This window comes from Aulonocara stuartgranti, assembly GCF_965226115.1.
Source record: "Aulonocara stuartgranti genome assembly, chromosome: 20".
In the NCBI taxonomy this organism is placed as follows: Eukaryota; Metazoa; Chordata; class Actinopteri; order Cichliformes; family Cichlidae; genus Aulonocara; species Aulonocara stuartgranti.
The window spans coordinates 35,285,001-35,304,214 of NC_138956.1; the positions used below are offsets into that span (position 1 = coordinate 35,285,001).

The window sequence follows — 19,214 nt, forward strand, 5'->3', positions numbered from 1 at the left end:
TTTACATTAAACACATGATCAGAATAATTAAAAAGCAGCTGACAACCGAAACAGTTTTAATATAATATTTCGGCATTAACCCACAAGAGCCAGACCCATTTTTACAGTCAGGAAAACTATGAGAGAGTAAATGTTAAAACTGATCAGGAACTTTCCTCAGCGTGTAAATGGGCCCATGCTTCATCAAAGATACTGCTGTCCCAAAAAAGCTGCCCTGTGGTGAATCATATTATGAGTTTATGGCTCAGTCGCACTAGAGTAAGAATTCAGTTTATAAATGCAGACAGATTTAGTTTGCAATCAGTCACAGTTGATCTGGCCCAATCAGCACAACTCATCTGTGGTCGGTCTGTTTGCATAGGGGCCGTAAACCGGTTGCATCCTGGCTATATTTCTACATAAAAGCGAGGTTGCTGAGTGCCAATGTCATTTTGCTCTTGAATTTGTATCCTCCAGCAACTACATCTCTATTTGTGCAGGAATTTCAGAATGTTTATTTCAAATCTACGAGGTTCTAGCCTGACTCTGAATGAAAGCAGTTAGTTAATTTAGTTCAAACTCTGTTTAATTGGAATTTCTGCATATGTTGATGGCAACAGATGGTAAAAGTTGCATTAATGTTGGCCATTCATGGAGACTCCAAACACTGTTGCCCCAGTGCGACTCTGGTTTTAGGTCATAGTGAGATGTTTGTTAGTTCCAGCTCCTTGAATGGATGCTTGTTAAAGCATCCATTGGCATCACATTTAAACAAACTGGGTGAGCCTACAGTTTTAGCACCTTAGATCCAGCTGTTGTTTGGGACGCAGCAGAAAAGCCAAAATAAAATAAATAATCTGAAGCTATCTCTCGGTGTCCAGTACTGCACCATTTTTGCATCTTTTCCTTGTATATATTTCTCTAAAATGCTAGTGATGCTAGCTATGTGACAGAACAGCCATACTTAATGTGATTAAAGATGTCCTTTAGTTTCCACTCTAAACTTCCATTTAAATACCAATAACTGTCCAACATTTTCAGAGAAAAGAATGGTTTCTTTTTTTTGTTATAATTTCAGAACTCACATAATTTGTTGGGTGTGAGGAGTATGAAAGATTCAGAGGAGCCCTCGGCCTTTTAGTCTTGTTCCTATTTACTAGATGGATGCATCCCACAGTGTGAACCTGCAGGAATATTTTTATTACATTCTGAAAATAAACTGGATCTAAATCACTGCAGATCTGAGGAACTTTCTTTTTTTATCTTTCAGCTTAATCGTGACTCAGACTCTCAGTTTTTTTCTTCAGTCAAGAGGATGAAAGATTCACCGGGTTTAAATGTTTTATCATGAAAACGGCTTTAGGCTCCAGGTAGAGGGTGAGTGGATGGGTCTCACACAGAGACTCACACAGATATTGTTGAGTCTTAATCTCTCTGCTGCACTGAGCCAAAATGAGGGATGACTGCTGGATTTAAAGAGTGCATAATGAGGGTGAAGAGGAAGAAAAATGGGGTGCAGAGAAAGTGGCGAATATATGGAGAAAGGGAGGAAATCTGTGCTACAGGGCAAGAAGAGAGCTTCATTTTTCTTCATCATAACACGTGAAAAAAAGTTTAGGGAAATAACAAAACTCAATTAAAAGCCGGCTGAAAGAAAAAACAAAGCAAAATGAGAAAGAGCGAGATAAAGGTGATTAAAATAAGAAGAAAAGAGTCTTAAAGATGTTGATCAGCTCTTAGTTTGGCCTTTTAAAACATGAAAGGAAAACTTTTGCAGTTGTTTCTTATTAATGTGGAGAAATGTGAACTGAAGATGAGTTACTGATAAAAAAAACTAAATTCTAGTAAAAGAATTCTGCATTTTAAATCAAAGATTTGTCTCAGGAGACTGAGCCAAAGGGAAGATTATGAGCTCATTCAAATCCAGTGGTGGAAATCACACAGTCTCAGCATTAAAAATGACTCCTTTACAAGTGCAAGCAAATATTAGTTAAAAGGTTACTGTTTAAAGTGCATGTATGCAGAAGCCTCTTTTTGCTGCATTATTAATCTTTTTTTACACGCAGATTATTTAACTGTGACAGTTTAGAAAAGCAGTTATTTTATTATATCCTCAGTATGAGCCGTCAGCTGTTAGAGGAACGCTTCGTAAAAGTGGTGAAAACACAGTATGGTCCTTCTGAACAGGTGTGCCGTCTTATGTGGGCCTGTACAGCAGCTTTATCCCTCAGCCCGCCGCCCCACATAATCAGACAATGTCCCACATTTCACAAGTTTATGAAAGTAAACTCGTGAGTCTCATAAGAAACACGTACCTCAAAAATAGATGTTCTGATCTATTTATGCTTCCCCTGCTGCAAATAAGATGAAATGATTAGAAGACAGAGCAGCAGCTGAAATAAGTTTGAACAATAATGCAAAAAGAGAAAAAAACAAAGCACAAACGTTGAAGCTTACTGATTAACACATTCACCATGAAAATCCCTGAATAGTTTCCAGGTGGAAAAATGAAACTCAGTAGGTCACAAACCCAGGTGGTGTAAAGAAAGGCATCTTGAATCCATCCTTTGTAGGGACCCTTGGGAAATAAAGGAGTTGCTGAAAGTACCTTCATTTAGTTGGAGTTGGGAAAACTGTATTCAAATAAATGGACTGTTTCTGTTCAGGAATAGTTGGCAGCTTTGTGCTTATTCAGGAGGTATCAAAATTTGAGAGCATCTCAATTTTTTCTGATACCCAGTGGAAAAGAAGTCATATTTGAGTAAATGTTCTCATTTTCCTTGTATTTTGCCTCCTCTACTTTTATTTTCACCTAATTTCCTTTTAAAAATAAGATTTGTTATTTTGTTACATTTTCATTTCTTGTGTCCTCAGGTTCTTTTACTTTTACATTGCAACTGTTTCCTCTATGAAGCACTTTGAACTTTTGTCACGTGTATGAAGTGTTATGCAGCTAAAAGTTAGTTTGTGCCCGTCGACCAGCTTGTCGACAATCAAGTGTTTCCTGACAATGTGACCAGTAACATGTAAAAAATGTTTTCATTTGCCTGGAAAACTCCAGGCATCATTACAGCCTGGAGCCAACACATACAAGGAATTAATACTTGTTTGTTTTTTATGCCGATGATGCGAGTTTCTACATCACATCCGACTCATCTCAGCTTTATCTCTTTCCTCTTTCTTCAGTAAACCTTTAAATGCAGATAGTTTTCATTTCCAGAGTCTTACTTTAGTCATATTTGATTTGGTGTAATATGATATATATGATAAAATATGATATAGATAACAGATATGTAGCTTTAAAACCCGTTCTCCTTTTCACTACTTTAGCACCACTGTACATATTCCTTTAACAAACAGCAAACTCAGCTCCTTTGCACTCATGTTTTATGAGCATGAGTGCAAATGAGATTTAACACTGCACTGGATTGCTCAGGATCAAACATAGCAGACCCAACATAGAAAGTGATTATTGTGGTTTTACTGGTCAAAGAAGCAAACAAAGACCAGTATGAGCCTACAAATATTCATTGAATACATGAATGTGTTGATATTTGACATTAAAAAGAGGAACTGAACTTAAGTTTTTGTAGAAAGAAGTGTTGATCATAAGAGAAAGGACGTTTGTTAAGAGAACCTCAAAGTGTGAAGCTATCATCACCAATTCTACAAAACAGTCTATTTATTAAACACATTTTATTACGTGTGTGTATTTTCAGGGTCGTGACAGCGATAGCACAGCTCTGTGTGTGAAGAACAGATCGGCTTTCGAGCACCAACACCACCACCTGCTGCACTGTCTGGAGAAGACAACGGTGAGGTTTCAGACATTTAATTTCCCTCAGGACCATCAACTATTACATCTTATGCAGACAGAACTCAAGCTGCCTCTTACTTTTTTGAACACCAGTTTAAAATATCTTCAGCAGTTCTTTGTCTTTGTACAAAGCCTTAATATAAACTCTGTTTCTGATCCTAGAAACAGAAGCTGGATAAACAGACTCACCAAAGTTTCCTTTAAGTCGCCCTTCTGGATTCTCTCAGTACATTTTGAAATTTACATTTCATTCAGCCCTTTTCATCCATGCCATTAAAATAAGCTTACAGTCATTCAGTGTAGAGAGAGAGATATTTTAGCTTCACTTTTTAAGACGGTCAGCAGTCACAGACTGAAGATCACACATAGATTAATGAACAGAAGAATTTCAACAGCTTCATCTGGAAAAACTAAAGACAAAAAGACAATCATATGCAGAAAACACCCTAAAAATAACACAAATATCCCAAAAATAAAAGAAATGAGAAGAAAAAATATACTTAAGAGACTGTAAAACTGTAACATACAAATTAGGCCACAAAAATATGCAGAGGCAGAAAATCACAAAGATTTAGATTTACGACTTCAGAGAAATGCAAAAGCGCATCTTCCACAATCCACACATGCAAGATTGAAACTTCAGCTGACCTCCCTCCTTCCTGCCTCTGCTTACAGAACCATGAGTTCACAGATGAGATGACCTACAGCGAGCTGTGTATGACTGAGTCAGTGGGCTTCAGGACCAGTCGCAGCACTTCTCTATCCAGCCAGCAGGGGGCACAGAACAACCCCACCGGCTGCTGCCCCCGCAGGGCCAGGAGGCGAGCCGCCATGCGCCTGGCTAACTCCACTGCATCAGTCAGCCGGGGGAGCGTCCAGGAACTGGACACCCTGCATATCAAAACAACCTCCATACCGCCACAAACGTAAACACAGATGCTATAATCAGATAAAGATACACACCTGCGTATCTAAATTTATCACACAAATAAAAAAACAACCTTTTGCTTATCTTTTCTTTTCTCTTTTTCTTTATTTCAGTCGTTCCAGTCTGAACGCCCAGGCTGACAACCTAAAGCTGAACTGCGGGGAACAAGATTTCACTGCTGCGATCATCAGCATTCCCACGCCGCCGGCCAACACACCGGACGAAAGCCTCCCCCCATCGCCTGCCCCCATCCCCGGCATCCTGCGCAACACCCGAGCAACAGCTTTTACCCATGAAACCGTCAAAATCTCCTCCTTATAACCTCTAGCTCCACACATGACATCCCTCCTGACACCCCTCCGCCCCACCAGCCACTTTCCCAGTGAACTTCCTTTGAACCTCTGATCCTGGATCTGGGGCGCTGCTAGCTGAAATATCGGGAAGAAAATACTCAGATTGATTCCTGACTGATTGCTTTAACTTCCACATGCATTTCGCTGGTTACATGGATTAAACAGTCGTATAGCTAAAACAGCAGGTGAGATGGGAAGAAAAATGTACGACCACATCCAACGACAACTGAAAAATAAGAACCTCAAAAAAAAAAAAAAAAGCTCAAATCAAAAGCTACAACTTCATGAACGAAGCAAAAGACCTTCTTAAACCTTTAGGATCCACCCTCATGCATTTTGTCTCCTTGCACACATTTGACCCGCCTTGCACAGTTTTGACCTTTTAGATCTCATTGCACAAACCCATGAAGGGTTCAACCTGAAACATCAGTGGAAAAGAAGCCAAGACTCCAAAAGTCATCCCGAACTGGCTGATGGTTTGGCTGGCTTCGTTTTCCCTCCTTTAGAGGAGGCATGCTAAATGACTGCTGACGACAGAAGTTTTATTTTTCATTGTAAACTCGACATGAATGGACTGAGTGGTTTTATAAAAACAAGAGAGCATTACCTGTTGCTTTGGGGGGGACCAACAACCACCAGAGGATCATTTAGAACAGGCTGGTTTAGTTATTGGTAAAAGATTTAATGGAGATGACCTGTAGACAACCAAATAACCCTCAGCAGCTTGAAGGGCCATATCTAAGACATTTTGAGGTTTTTATTTTCTTGTAGGAAACGTGTGCCGGAACTTTTGTTTTCTTTGGCTGGATTTCTTTTCATTCCAACGACAGACTACATGTTGAAGCCTGAATGGAGCGACAGTGCTGCACAGCTAAGTTCACTTCTGGATCTCTTTTGCTTGAAACATGAAGGTTTAAACTCTAAACAAAAAGCTGAAAGACTCATCTGCACTCAAATGGACTTTTGAAGAGTTTGTGGACGAGCTCTCTGACGGTTCTCGCTGAGCAGCTGAAGGTCTCATATTTAGAAAATCAAGGAAATCATGAAGGGGAACTCTTGATCACTTGAACTTCAAATAATTTGGGAAGCTCAGTGAAACCCAACAATCTTTGTTGAGCAACTCGCAAAACTACACTGGGCAGTCTGCATCTTTAAGGAGCTGGTCTGAGCAGCACTGGACTCACCTGGTTTTCTAAATAAACTGTGGAGAGTTAAATTAATGGTCCTGGACTGGATTACTCTGGTCTAGTCTGACTGTAGCTCTGAAGTGTTTGTCAGTGTTGACACTAACGCCCAGACCGGGATCAAGAGCCTTTTACCTTTCAAAATATGCAACATTACAACAAGCAGGAAAATAGCATCAACAAATGAACAGAATAATATTAATAACAGTTATAATGTGTGTGTTTAAAACTACAGTAATTATTGCAGGGAACAAAGTGTAAAGCAACTAAAAAAATGCATTTGTTATGCGATCTTTCCACTGAGAGAGAACATAACGAGTATTCTGCAATAGATTTGAAGGGGAAAGGAAACGCCGACACTGAAAGCTCTTTAAGCGCTGAGAGTACGTTCGCCCCGACGACGGACACTTTGGAAGAAAAAGGCTTGTTTTTCACATCTTTGCTGAAGTGGAAAACATCCACATGAGCAATGATTCACGCTTGTTTATATCATTAATCCTCTGTTTCTTCTGTAATGTCTTCATGCTTTTAAAGGCTTTAATACGAGTAACTCATCCACAATATTTATAGAGCTTATTTAATCTTTTGCCAACATGCTCTTATAACATAAGGTAATGTTATGATGCTAAACTAAAGTTCCAACAAATGAGAAACTTTTAGAATTTTTAGTTGTTTTATTTCTTTTAAATGTATAATCCAATTAAACAAGTCATGATGCTTCTTTACAAATAGTTGTTTCTCTGAGCACGAGGCTGCCAGTGACATTCAAAAGTGTGAACATCTATCAGCTGGACAGTAAGTCAGCTAAGTATGTTACTGTTAATGGATCGGGCGAGTCCGTTTTTAAACCAACAAAATCACTTCATAACTGTAAAAGAAATGTTGTTGATACACCTGGTAATCATGTTTACACTTGTAATGAAACCGCTCTGCGACCAGACTGAGACGCCTCCTCCGGGGTCACACAAGTGAGATATAATGTTCACATCTGTGCAATCAAACTGCACCAAATAAGAAAATGAACCAGAGTTCAATTTGAACAGACTAAACAGGGCATTTGTACACAGTCTTTACCTTACACGTTCAAGAGAGACGGGTCTCCTTTACTGGCATCTGAACGCTGACAGAGAGGAATCTGTGCGAGAGTCTCAGTCTGTTATCAGCTAAATCCACAAAAATCTAAATCTAGTATAACTAAAATAATGATCACAACTCTACAAATAAGGGATTTGAAGTTGAACATTAATGTTTTTACTTCTTAGTATGCAGGCGGAAAGAAATGGTAACTCAATATGAGTTTAACTGAGTTCAGTGCACTGATTTGAGTAAAATAAAGGCTCTGTTTGCATCTATGGAAACATGTAGCGTCAGCGCTCACTGGGCGGAGACTCGTGCTCAGATGTGTTGAAAGTTACCCTTTAAATATACGTCAGCACGTGCATTCAAAACCATACATGCTTTTTCAAGAGTGGACGCCGTCGGCCACGTGTGAGCTCAGCCGCGAGCGATTTGTTGAAGCGTTTCCTTGAACCATTTAAGAGCGAGTGTGAATGCGTGACACACAGACAGAAGACAAGAGGTACATACTGTAACATATTTTGTATCATAAACTTTCACCCGCATCTTCCAATCAAATCCTCAAATCTAAACAAAAAAAAGAGAAAAATAGAGAAAAAGAAAAAAGAGATGAAAGTCATCGGGTATCTGACTGGCGTTCCTTCGTGCATGAGCCTCGTACAGTAGAAGTAGCACTACTGATCATAGGAATTTATAAAGCATATCAGAGAAAAAAAGAGAAAAAAACACGACATAGTGGGGAAGAAAATCTCATCATCTGTTCTTTTGCATGACGACTCTTATTGTTTTCTCTCCTGCCAGTTGTTGGTTTGTTTTCCTCATCCCCTCTGTCCCTGAATCTTTTCAAGACGAGTGTTTGCACCACCGAGCAGTTAGATTACCGAGAAGCAGATTATTATCAGTGAATCATTCAGGCATGTTCCTCGCCAGAATGCAAAGTGTGTATGCGCGAGGTCGGGCGGCTGTTTGTGCGTGTACGTGTGAATGCGTGTATGTGTTCGTATGATGAGCAGTCACAAATATGCATGGATACCGTTATAGGTATTTTATCTGTTTTCTCCTGTAGTTTAATGAGAGAGCGGGGACTGTACGGACGGGCTGGACGGATCTTTGGCTTGTTTTCTGAAATACCTTCGCAGTCTCAATGTTTTCGCTTTATTCTGTAGCTATGGCCTCCAGCTGGCATCCACCCCCCCAATGTCTGTGTCGAATGACAATTACACAAAAAAGGAGCATTGATGCCCACTCGCTTACTCTTTAAGTCAGTTATTATCAAACTTAAAAATAGGTTGTGTTAAATTAGCCAGCTGATACGCTGTGGCCTCGTTGGCCTTCTGACTTTTGTTTTTACATTTCCTTTCCCTTACACGTTTCTTTTAATTATTATTACTTTTCAATTCCAAAACTGTGAAGCAAGTTCATTTTTTAAGTTGATATAAATCCAGTGTTATTTCATGAGTGAGGTACTGTCACTCATGCAGATGCTGATGGGTGGAGGGAGCCATGGCTGGGATTCATGGCTTGACTGTAATTTACTGGGGTCTGCTGTTTAATGTCATGTTGCTTTGTTGTCTCTGGAAATCAGGAAACATCTAAATTTAAATTTGAGCGTCCTGCTTTGGTAATTTAGTCCTGTCATAAACCTTCATAGAGATGTAATATATACGTTTCAGTCATAGCTTACAACGGGACATACGTGTAGTGATTCAGGGGGTGACGCTGTCCTGGGGACTGGCCTGACCATGAGATGTAATAATCACGGTTTAAGTGTAGTGATTACCGCAGTCATAGATTTTATTGTGATTGGTCGGCAGGTCCAAATTCATCCATTAACCCCCCCCCCCAGTCAGATGTTCTCTGTATGTCACAGTTTCAGCACGAGGTTTAAAGAGCAACCTAATAATTCCAGTTATTAATGAGAAATGTAATGAGATGAAATTAAATGTAATGTAGTAATGAGAAAATAACAATTTTCCTTAATGCTGTGTTTAGATTTATAAGCAACAGGAATCTCCTGATGAGGATCCGGAGTCTTGGGGAAAAATATAAACTGTTCTTTCTGACTCTGTCTACTGCTTACACTGTTATATTTTTCCAGAAGCCCAAAGGCTACTCATAGAACCAGAGTTATGTGTGCAACAGATTTGATGAATGTGTGAAAGACTGTTTCCAGTTAAAACTGGGTGTTAAGTTGCTCTTTAACTTATTTATGTTGCTTTGAGAATGACGTGGTGGTTCTAAAGCATTTGAGCACAGGTAATTCAATTTAAATGTCACTTTTTTTTAAATGTCAGGTGAACCTGACTGAAGCACACTGGTCTGATCCTGAGGTGACACAATGGGAGCTTAGATGAGATGATCAGCAGCATTTCAGACGCCTCAGAGTTAAAGTGTTGATGTTCAGTCTCAGAGAGAGAGTGAGGAGCGATGGATGAATGACGGAGAAAACAGCATTAAAGCACAGAGGTGTATATTCCATTCCACTAATAAAGACAACAGAAATCAGAATGTGGTGTGCTGCGTTTGTTCCTCAACATTTATCCGTCACTGTTACAAACTGCTCGTGCAGGTCCAGCAGTTTGTAACAAACCCCAAACTGTCCAAAATTCCCCAGAATCGCTCTTGGCTCATTATTTCTGGATCTATTTTGTATCTAACTTGTGAGCTCTAGCATCAATGGATTCAGGGGTATGCTTGGTAAAACACTGACCTCTAGTGTCGTGTATACAGATTACAAGCCACTGTGTTTCCTTTTATTCCTTATTCTGACATGGACACTTAGTGCCCTGTACCAAATTTTGTTACCAGATAAAATGGTACAGAAATCTGCAGGCACATTTGCAGATTCACATAATAATAAATATGTAAGAGATGCTCCTGCAAATATCACAGAAACAGCCATCATTTTAAAAGGGATCTGATATAATCGAGCTCCTGGTTTTCTGAAGTTTCTCTGCTTTTCACTCATTTTCAGTCGACTCCTGATATCTGACCATTTTCAGAGGATTATTTTGTCACTTGTTGAAGCACTGAACACTGACCTATGAATCAAGGCACCTAATTCAAGGGAGTGATGTTGTGTCTACACATAGCATACATTTTCACTGCTATGCAGATGACACCAAACTTCAAGATTAAAGATCCTTTATTTGTCACATGAATGTCGCATAAATATGCAAATACAACACGCAGTAAAATGTGTCCTGACACACTCAACTGTGCAAAAAAGAGAGAACATTATATACTCTATCTATCTATCTATCTATCTATCTATCTATCTATCTATCTATCTATCTATCTATCTATCTATCTATCTATCTATCTATCAACTTTATCTATTCATGAAGCCAGATAACACACACGAATTGCTTAAACTGCAGGAATGTCCTGGATGACCTCTAATTTTCTGCTTCTAAAATCTTAGAAATATGGTATCTAACCAGATTCTTACTCTGGGTGGCATTACCTTGGCCTCCAGTAACACTGTGAGGAACCTTGGAGTCATTTTTTGACCAAGACATGTCCTTCAACGCACATATTAAACAAATATGTAAGACTGCTTTCTTCCATTTGCATATCTCTAAAATTAAAAATATCCTGGCTTCCCTTCATTGGCTCCCTGTTAAATCTGGAATTCAAAATCCTGCTCCTCACATACAAGGTCTTAAATAATCAGGCCCCATCTTATCTTAATGACCTTGTAGTACCAGATCACCCTATTAGAGCACTTCGCTCTCGCTCTGCAGGCCTACTTGTTGTTCCTAGAGTATTTAAAAGTAGAATGGGAGGGAGAGCCTTCAGTTTTCAGGCCCCTCTTCTGTGGAACCAGCTTCCAGTTTGGATTCAGGAGACAGACACTATCTCTACTTTCAAGATTAGGCTTCAAACTTTCCTTTTTGCTAAAGCATATAGTTAGGGCTGGACCAGGTGACCCTGAATCCTCCCTTAGTTATGCTGCAATAGACGTAGGCTGCCGGGGATTCCCATGATGCATTGAGTTTTTCCTTTCCAGTCATCTTTCTCACTCACTATGTGTTAACAGACCTCTCTGCATTGAATCATATCTGTTATTAACCTCTGTCTCTCTTCCACAGCATGTCTTTATCCTGTCTTCCTTCTCTCACCCCAACCAATCACAGCAGATGGCCACGCCCCTCCCTGAGCCTGGTTCTGCTGGAGGTTTCTTCCTGTTAAAAGGGAGTTTTTCCTTCCCACTGTCGCCAAAGTGCTGCTCATAGGGGGTCATATGATTGTTGGGCTTTTCTCTGTATGTATTAATGTAGGATCTACTGTATATAAAGCGCCTTGAGGCGACTGTTGTTGTGAGTTGGCGCTGTATGAATAAAATTGATTTGAATAAGATTAGACTTAGCAAAGAGCCCATTTTAAACTCCATCTTTAGGCACTTCGCTACTAGAAGCCTGTTGGAAAAAACATATCATGTGTATAAGCTTCACATGATACCATGTGTCCTCTTTTTTTATGAGAACAAACGAAAAATGCCAAAGACATAAAATACTATTTCTGTACTAAGAAGGCGATTCCCAAAGAGCTTCGTTTTTCAGCATAAAAATCCCAAACACACTAAAACCATACCTTCATAGACACACACCTGTTAGAATTATAAACTTAGTTTTTGCCTTGTGTTTTGTTGTATGTTTGCATGTGTCAATAAATTTTACATTTTCCTAATAAACTGTAAAGAAATACAGGATAAATCAAGACCTTATGCAATTTCAACAATTCCAACAGTCTATGTCAGTTTTCCACATTAAATCAAGTCTTACAGATTACAGAGGACATACATAAACCCTCAGAGTTGTGTGTTACACATTACATCTCCTCATGGCCAGACAGTTTTTCTCCTGTGGAGTAAACCTAGTGTCACCACACCAGAAACAGAAATAGATTTTTCTGAAAAAACGTATACCTATTACTTCATTGCAGTTATCACACTGTGAGGAGCAGTGCATTGGTGAGCCGGTTCTGGCTCCTCAGCCATATCTTTGACACCTCTGTTCTATCTATCTGACCCTCCATCAAGGAGGTTATGTTTTTGGTAGTGCTCGTGTGCATGTCACATCTGTATATCTTGAAAGATTTTTCATGAATTTTGATCAAACTCTGCAGGCGATGTAGAGTGGGGTCATGTCAGCAGTCCATTAAAATCTGGCTTACACCCACCGCGGTCTTCAAGGTCGACTGAATGATTTATTGGTGGAAAATGGACAAAAAGCCTTATAACTTAAAAACTATGATTCTTACAAGTGTTGTTGTCAACATATAGAAAGTACTTGATTCATCTGCGCGTCAAAGTAATAATAATACTAAAAATATCTATTTTTAAAAAAGTTCTAACTGCTATTATTTGTATTGATAATATATAGGCATAAAGTGAGTAATATACAAGGATTTTAAATATCACTTTACTTTGGCCCTTTGACCTCTTCTTTGAAGTCAAGTAGAGTCAAATTTTTCATAAAATGTCTATTATTTTTAAAGCAGCGCTTAAAATTCAGCTGTCTTTGTGTGTGTTAGCTACATTTAGGAAATGATACTGTTACATGGGGATTCTAATTCCACATTGCATCCAAATATTACACTACATTTGACCTCTGACCTCACTTTTACATTTGACATTTGCCTTTCTTCCTGACGCCAAAAAGCATTTCGAGTATGTTTAAAGATTTTACTGTCAAGAGAACGAGAATGAGCTGTGTGATGATTTAGAAATATCCCGTACTGTACTGTAATATAATAAGCTCAGCTTAGTCATGTCCAATTATTTACAAATCAATAATAAGCAATAATAATGAAATAGTAGAAATAGTCATCTGGCACTGATGTCAAAATTCTTTTAAAATTATTTTTAAATTATCTGTATGTGTGTGAGTAGACGTGGGGAAAGAGGCATCCGTCAGTATGAGTGTGTGACAGGACTAACTTGTTTTACTTGAAAACTTTACTGTGTTAAAGTTACAGTTTTACTGTGTAAAACTGTAACCTGGAAAATTTCCCTAGTATCAGTTTTGTTCCTCTTTGATTTGATGTGGTTTGACACTTTGACCTGGTGGGAGAGTCCCAACTTTTGCACCAATTAGCACCAGAACTGCAGAGGAAAGTTCAACAGGAAACAGTTCTTTTAACAGTTTAGCAGTTTAACCTCGTTGCAGCTCTCTTGCCCTTTTTTATTCTTTTATCTTCCATATTCAGCTATAACGAACCACTAGAAAATAGTTTCTTGCACAATGACATTAAATAATCTGTCTATACCACATAGTTTAAAGCTTTGATTACTTATTATTTTACAGAATTCAAAATATAAAGCTACTCATATACAGTGCTGTAATATATATAGATCAGACTTAAATGATTAAAGCCATCTCCAGCTGCAGCTTTACAGTGAAATTCATATTAACAACCTACAATAAACAGTCACAATTTAAAAAATTAATATTATTGATATATTATACTAATAATCGATGCCTTTACTGTACTTTAGCTACTTTAAGGATATTTTAATGCCAATTTTTATTTCTCTCATTGCCTGAGCACAATTATTACTTTTATTTCAGAGTCCTTAAACTTGTTTCAGTACTTTGTGAAGCAGTTTTTCAATTAAAAAAACATAAACTACATAATGAGTGATTCTATTGGAGCATCTTAAAAGAAATGCAAAGTTTGTCGAGTATTTGGAAGGTGCTGGTGTGGTTCTCACAAGTTCGGGTGTAGACAAATGATGTGCAGCTAAAACCACATGCAACTGGAATGGAAATTCAAAAAGCAAACAAACCCCAAAAAGTTTCCTGTTGGAAACCACGATTGTTCACAGGTGCCAGGCTGCAGGCTATTTGCTTCCTCAGGAAACTGACACCTTCTACCAAAACATACAGTCTAAAAGTCACAATGAATAATGCAGTGATACAGTCTGTTAAAACAGCCAGCATTGTTGCTTTATTCACTGCTTTATTTCTTACTACGTTCTATTTGAAAAGGACTTTGTGTGGATGCAAAGAAAAAAAGCTGTGACTGGTGGTTACAGTGGGGCAAAAAAGTATTTAGTCAGCCACCGATTGTGCAAGTTCCCCCACTTAAAATGATGACAGAGGTCAGTAATTTGCACCAGAGGTACACTTCAACTGTGAGAGACAGAATGTGAAAAAAAAATCCATGAATTCACATGGTAGGATTTGTAAAGAATTTATTGGTAAATCAGGGTGGAAAATAAGTATTTGGTCACCTCAAACAAGGAAAATCTCTGGCTCTCACAGACCTGTAACGTCTTCTGTAAGAAGCTTTTCTGTCCCCCACTCGTTACCTGTATGAATGGCACCTGTTTGAACTCATCATCTGTATAAAAGACACCTGTCCACAGCCTCAAACAGTCAGACTCCAAACTCCGCCATGGCCAAGACCAAAGAGCTTTCGAAAAATGGAAGACATACAAGACCACTGATAATCTCCCTCGATCTGGGGCTCCACGCAAGATCTCATCCCGTGGGAACCACACGGGGGGACCTGGTGAATGACCTGCAGAGAGCTGGGACCAAAGTAACAAAGGTCACCATCAGTAACACACTACAACGGCAGGGAATCAAATCCCGCAGTGCCAGACGTGTTCCGCTGCTGAAGCCAGTGCATGTCCAGGCCCGTCTGAAGTTTGCCAGAGAGCACATGGATGATACAGCAGAGGATTGGGAGAATGTCATGTGGTCAGATGAAACCAAAGTAGAACTTTTTGGTATAAACTCAACTCGTCGTGTTTGGAGGACGAAGAATACTGAGTTGCATCCCAAGAACACCATACCTACTGTGAAGCATGGGGGTGGAAACATCATGCTATGGGGCTGTTTTTCTGCCGAGGGGACAGGACGACTGATCCGTGTTAAGGACAGAATGAATGGGGCCATGTATCGTGAGATTTTGAGCCAAAACCTCCTTCCATCAGTGAGAACTTTGAAGATGAAACGAGGCTGGGTCTTCCAACATGACAATGATCCAAAACACACCGCCCGGGCAACAAAGGAGTGGCTCCGTAAGAAGCATTTGAAAGTCCTGGAGTGGCCTAGCCAGTCTCCAGACCTCAACCCCATAGAAAATCTGTGGCGGGAGTTGAAAGTCCGTGTTGCTCGGCGACAGCCCCAAAACATCACTGCTCTCGAGAAGATCTGCATGGAGGAATGGGCCAAAATACCAGCTACTGTGTGTGCAAACCTGGTAAAGACCTATAGTAAACGTTTGACCTCTGTTATTGCCAACAAAGGTTATGTTACAAAGTATTGAGTTGTATTTTTGTTATTGACCAAATACTTATTTTCCACCCTGATTCACGAATAAATTCTTTACAAATCCTACCATGTGGATTCATGGATTTTTTTTTCACATTCTGTCTCTCACAGTTGAAGTGTACCTCTGGTGCAAATTACTGACCTCTGTCATCATTTTAGGTGGGGGAACTTGCACAATTGGTGGCTGACTAAATACTTTTTTGCGCCACTGTATATATGACTCTGCCTGCATGTATAGTGGTTGTCTTACTGCTCTGTGGTCCAAATCTTTCAGAGGTTCTGGAAACAGACATGCTTATACTGTTCAAAAAGATATGATGGATGAATCTTTGTCTTAATCTTTGTTTTTTGCAGAATGTGGTATGGTGGAATAATTAAGATTTATTCTGTAATTCAGCTCTGTAATTATGAGGTGACCAACTGAGTGAAATCACCTAAGACCCAGAGAGGAAGCGCTTAGGAGTCCATCTGCGCTCTCCCTAAGAGATGAGGGGGAGGAGCTTGGTCATTTGGGAGGGCTTCAGAATACAGCTGCTATTACGCCACATAAAAAGGAGCCAGGTGAAGTGGTCTGGGCACCTCTATGCCCTACAAGAAGAAAGCCCAGGATATACTAAGGACTCTCTAGAAAGATTACATCTTTTAGGTGGGTTGAGAAAACCTCAGCGTGAAGAGGAAAGATTTTATTTTGAGCCGTGTAACCATATTTAAAAAGGGAAAAAATGGATGGATCGAGATATCATGGAACATTAGTTAATTCACTCTAAGAATGATGATTTAATTTGTAATTTTCACTTTTTAATGTTATTCTGTTAGTTTTAGTTTCCTGTTATTATTACTTTTGTTCTTACAGATTTTTTTCCTTTGTCATGAAGATCTGAGCTGATCACGAGAAGTTGCTGTGCACCGACTCTTATCTGCATGCATCTTGCATGTCTCGTGTTGCTCGTTTTCTAGGCCATGCTTTGGTTCAGAGTCGCTCGCGGTATTTCCACTTAAAAACCACTGGATGTGGTCCGGCTTCCGTCATGTTTGAGAAGTTGAACCTGGTCAGGTGTTTTCAAAAACCCGAGTACAGATCCCTCCAGGTCTAAAGAATATACAAACATGGCAGCAGAATGTATCCGACAAAAAAATAAAACAATGAATAATCCAAGACTCTTCTCCTCAGTAACGAGTCATGAGCTCCTTCTTTATGTACTCATTACCACAAAACTACATCCTCGTCATTAGCTGATTGAAGCGGGCTGCTACTGGATAATTCCTTTTAAGTTGGTGAATTAAACTTATGTTTAATTTGCCTTTTTTTTTAAGTCCTTTTGCAAATGGAAATTACTGGTGGTTTCTTCCAGTGTTTTTAAATTAATGATGAACCAGTACTCAACATAATGTTTTATACAAGTATAAAATCGTCATATCAGTAGTAGATACCATTGTTTCCATCTTCTCATGTGTAAATTGACAGAAAATTGAAGTTTTTAGTCTTTGCTTTGGAAGCCTTATGAATGTTTTATCTGCAAAACAATGTTTCTATTACTTTCAGTATCTGATTATTATGATGTGGTTTTGAGGGTTTGAACATTAATTGAATTGTGTCTGATTGTCTCACACCAGTTACCATCAGTAGGGGAGACCGGGGATAGTTGTAACATTTTTCACATTTCTGTCTGTAAATTGAAGCTCTTTTAAGGTAGTGGATTCAAAATGCAATGCAAAGTATTTACATGTCTCTGCTATTAAATAGTGCAGCTATTTTCTCTGCAGCACAATTACCCATTGCATGGTATGGCCTCAAACACAAAGAGTGAAATGTTACAATTAACCCCATAGTCTGGGTTAGTTGTAACATATCCTGGGGTGAAATGTAACACAATGAAATAAGGGTACTAACAAAATATTAACATGTAATCTTTGTTTATTCAACACATGAATGCACTTACATCCATTTAGGTAGCTGTGTGTGTGCGTGTGACAGAATGCAGAAATCTAGCTTTTGAACATATTCCAACCCCCCAAATTTTCTGCAACTGAATATTTCATTAATTTTGGTTGGTCTTCCTTGAGTTTGGCCTCATTGGCTCAGTGGGCATTATAACCTACAACTCTTGCACCAATTTTGAACATAACAATGAAGCTGAAAAAATGTAGTTGTTCACCAGCATTGCAATTCCATTACTTTTTATCCTGGCTTACCTTGGTGTGGTTTGCAAAGTGCTTCAGAAAGATGAGGAAATCTGTTTCTTGCACCCATCCTGATTTATTTCCACTACCAGTACTTCCTACTGGTCCATCTCTGACACAGTGGTCTGCATAATGTATGTGTGGGAACACGAACAGTGGAGGAATTGTGTTGCCAATGGCATTAACCGCATATACAAAAGCGACCAGTGAACCTCTCTCTGCTGATGTCGTTGCCCCAACTTGTTTAATATAAGTTAAAGTAATAGTGTGGTAAGTTTTAACATCTGCATTATTGTTACAACTAACCCAGACTGTTGCTGTTACAACTGACCCAGACTCCTATAGCCATGAACTAGCTAACATTACAGCCAACGGCTAAAACATTAGCACTAAAGACCTACACAGAATATATCCCCATAGACATACAAATAACATAATTTAAGTTTGATGAGTTTAACTGCACCACTCGGGTTCAGATCAGGGAGGCCGTTCCTCCCAATCACGCCCCTCCAGGTCTTGCTGTCGTTACCCACGTGAGCATTGAAGTCTCCCAGCAGGACAACAGAGTCTCCAGGTGGAGCACCCTCCAGCACCCCCCCCCCCCCCCCCCCCACCCCCCAAGGACTCTAAGAAGGCTGGGTACTCTGAACTGCCACTCGGCGCATAAGCGCAGATGACAGTCAGGACCCGTTCCCCGACCCTAAGGCGCAGGGAACAAACCCTCTCGTCCACCGGGAAAAACCCCAACGTACCGGCAGCAAGCCGAGGGGATATTAGAATACCCACCCCAGCCCGCCGCCTCTCACCAGGGGCAACTCCAGACTGAGACAGAGTCCAGCCCCTCTCCAGGAGACTGGTTCCAGAGCCCAAGCCATGCGTAGAGGTGAGCCCGACTATATCTAGCCGGTACCTCTCAACCTCACGCACTAACTCAGGCTCCTTCCCCACCAGAGAGGTGACATTCCATGTCCCTATTGCCAGTCTTGGCAGCCGGGGGTCAGTCCGCCAGGGCCTCCGCTCCTGGCCGCCACCCGGCACACAATGCACCCGACCCCTATGGCGCCTCCTGCGGGTGGTGGGCCTGCGGGAGGATGGGCCCATGTCTCCTCTTTGTAGGGCTGTCGTTGTAGGGCTGTCCTGGTTGACACGCCTCTGCAATGTTGCGTGGAGATCAGGGGCAGTACCTGTGGACTGGCAGACCGGGGTGGTGGTCCCCATCTTTAAGAAGGGGGACCGGAGGGTGTGTTCCAACTACAGGGGGATCACACTCCTCAGCCTCCCTGGGAAAGTCTATGCCAGGGTGCTGGAAAGGAGAGTTCGTCCGTTAGTCGAACCTCGGATACAGGAGGAACAATGCGGTTTTCGTCCTGGTCGCGGAACACTGGACCAGCTCTTTATCCTCTCCAG

The 19,214-nt window shown here is 40.2% G+C and overlaps 1 protein-coding gene across 1 annotated transcript in view; it reads left to right on the forward strand.

The window, feature by feature from the left end:
- Positions 1-9,846, forward strand: part of kcnd1 (potassium voltage-gated channel, Shal-related subfamily, member 1) — an 80,481-nt gene extending 70,635 nt beyond the window's left edge. The window contains exons 7-9 of the mRNA XM_082518968.1: positions 3,699-3,794; positions 4,472-4,722; positions 4,838-9,846. Of these exons, the coding sequence (XP_082375094.1) occupies positions 3,699-3,794; positions 4,472-4,722; positions 4,838-5,045 (555 nt within the window). The 3' untranslated portion in view covers positions 5,046-9,846. The remainder of the gene's footprint in view (positions 1-3,698; positions 3,795-4,471; positions 4,723-4,837) is intronic.
- The last annotated feature ends 9,368 nt before the right edge of the window (positions 9,847-19,214 follow it).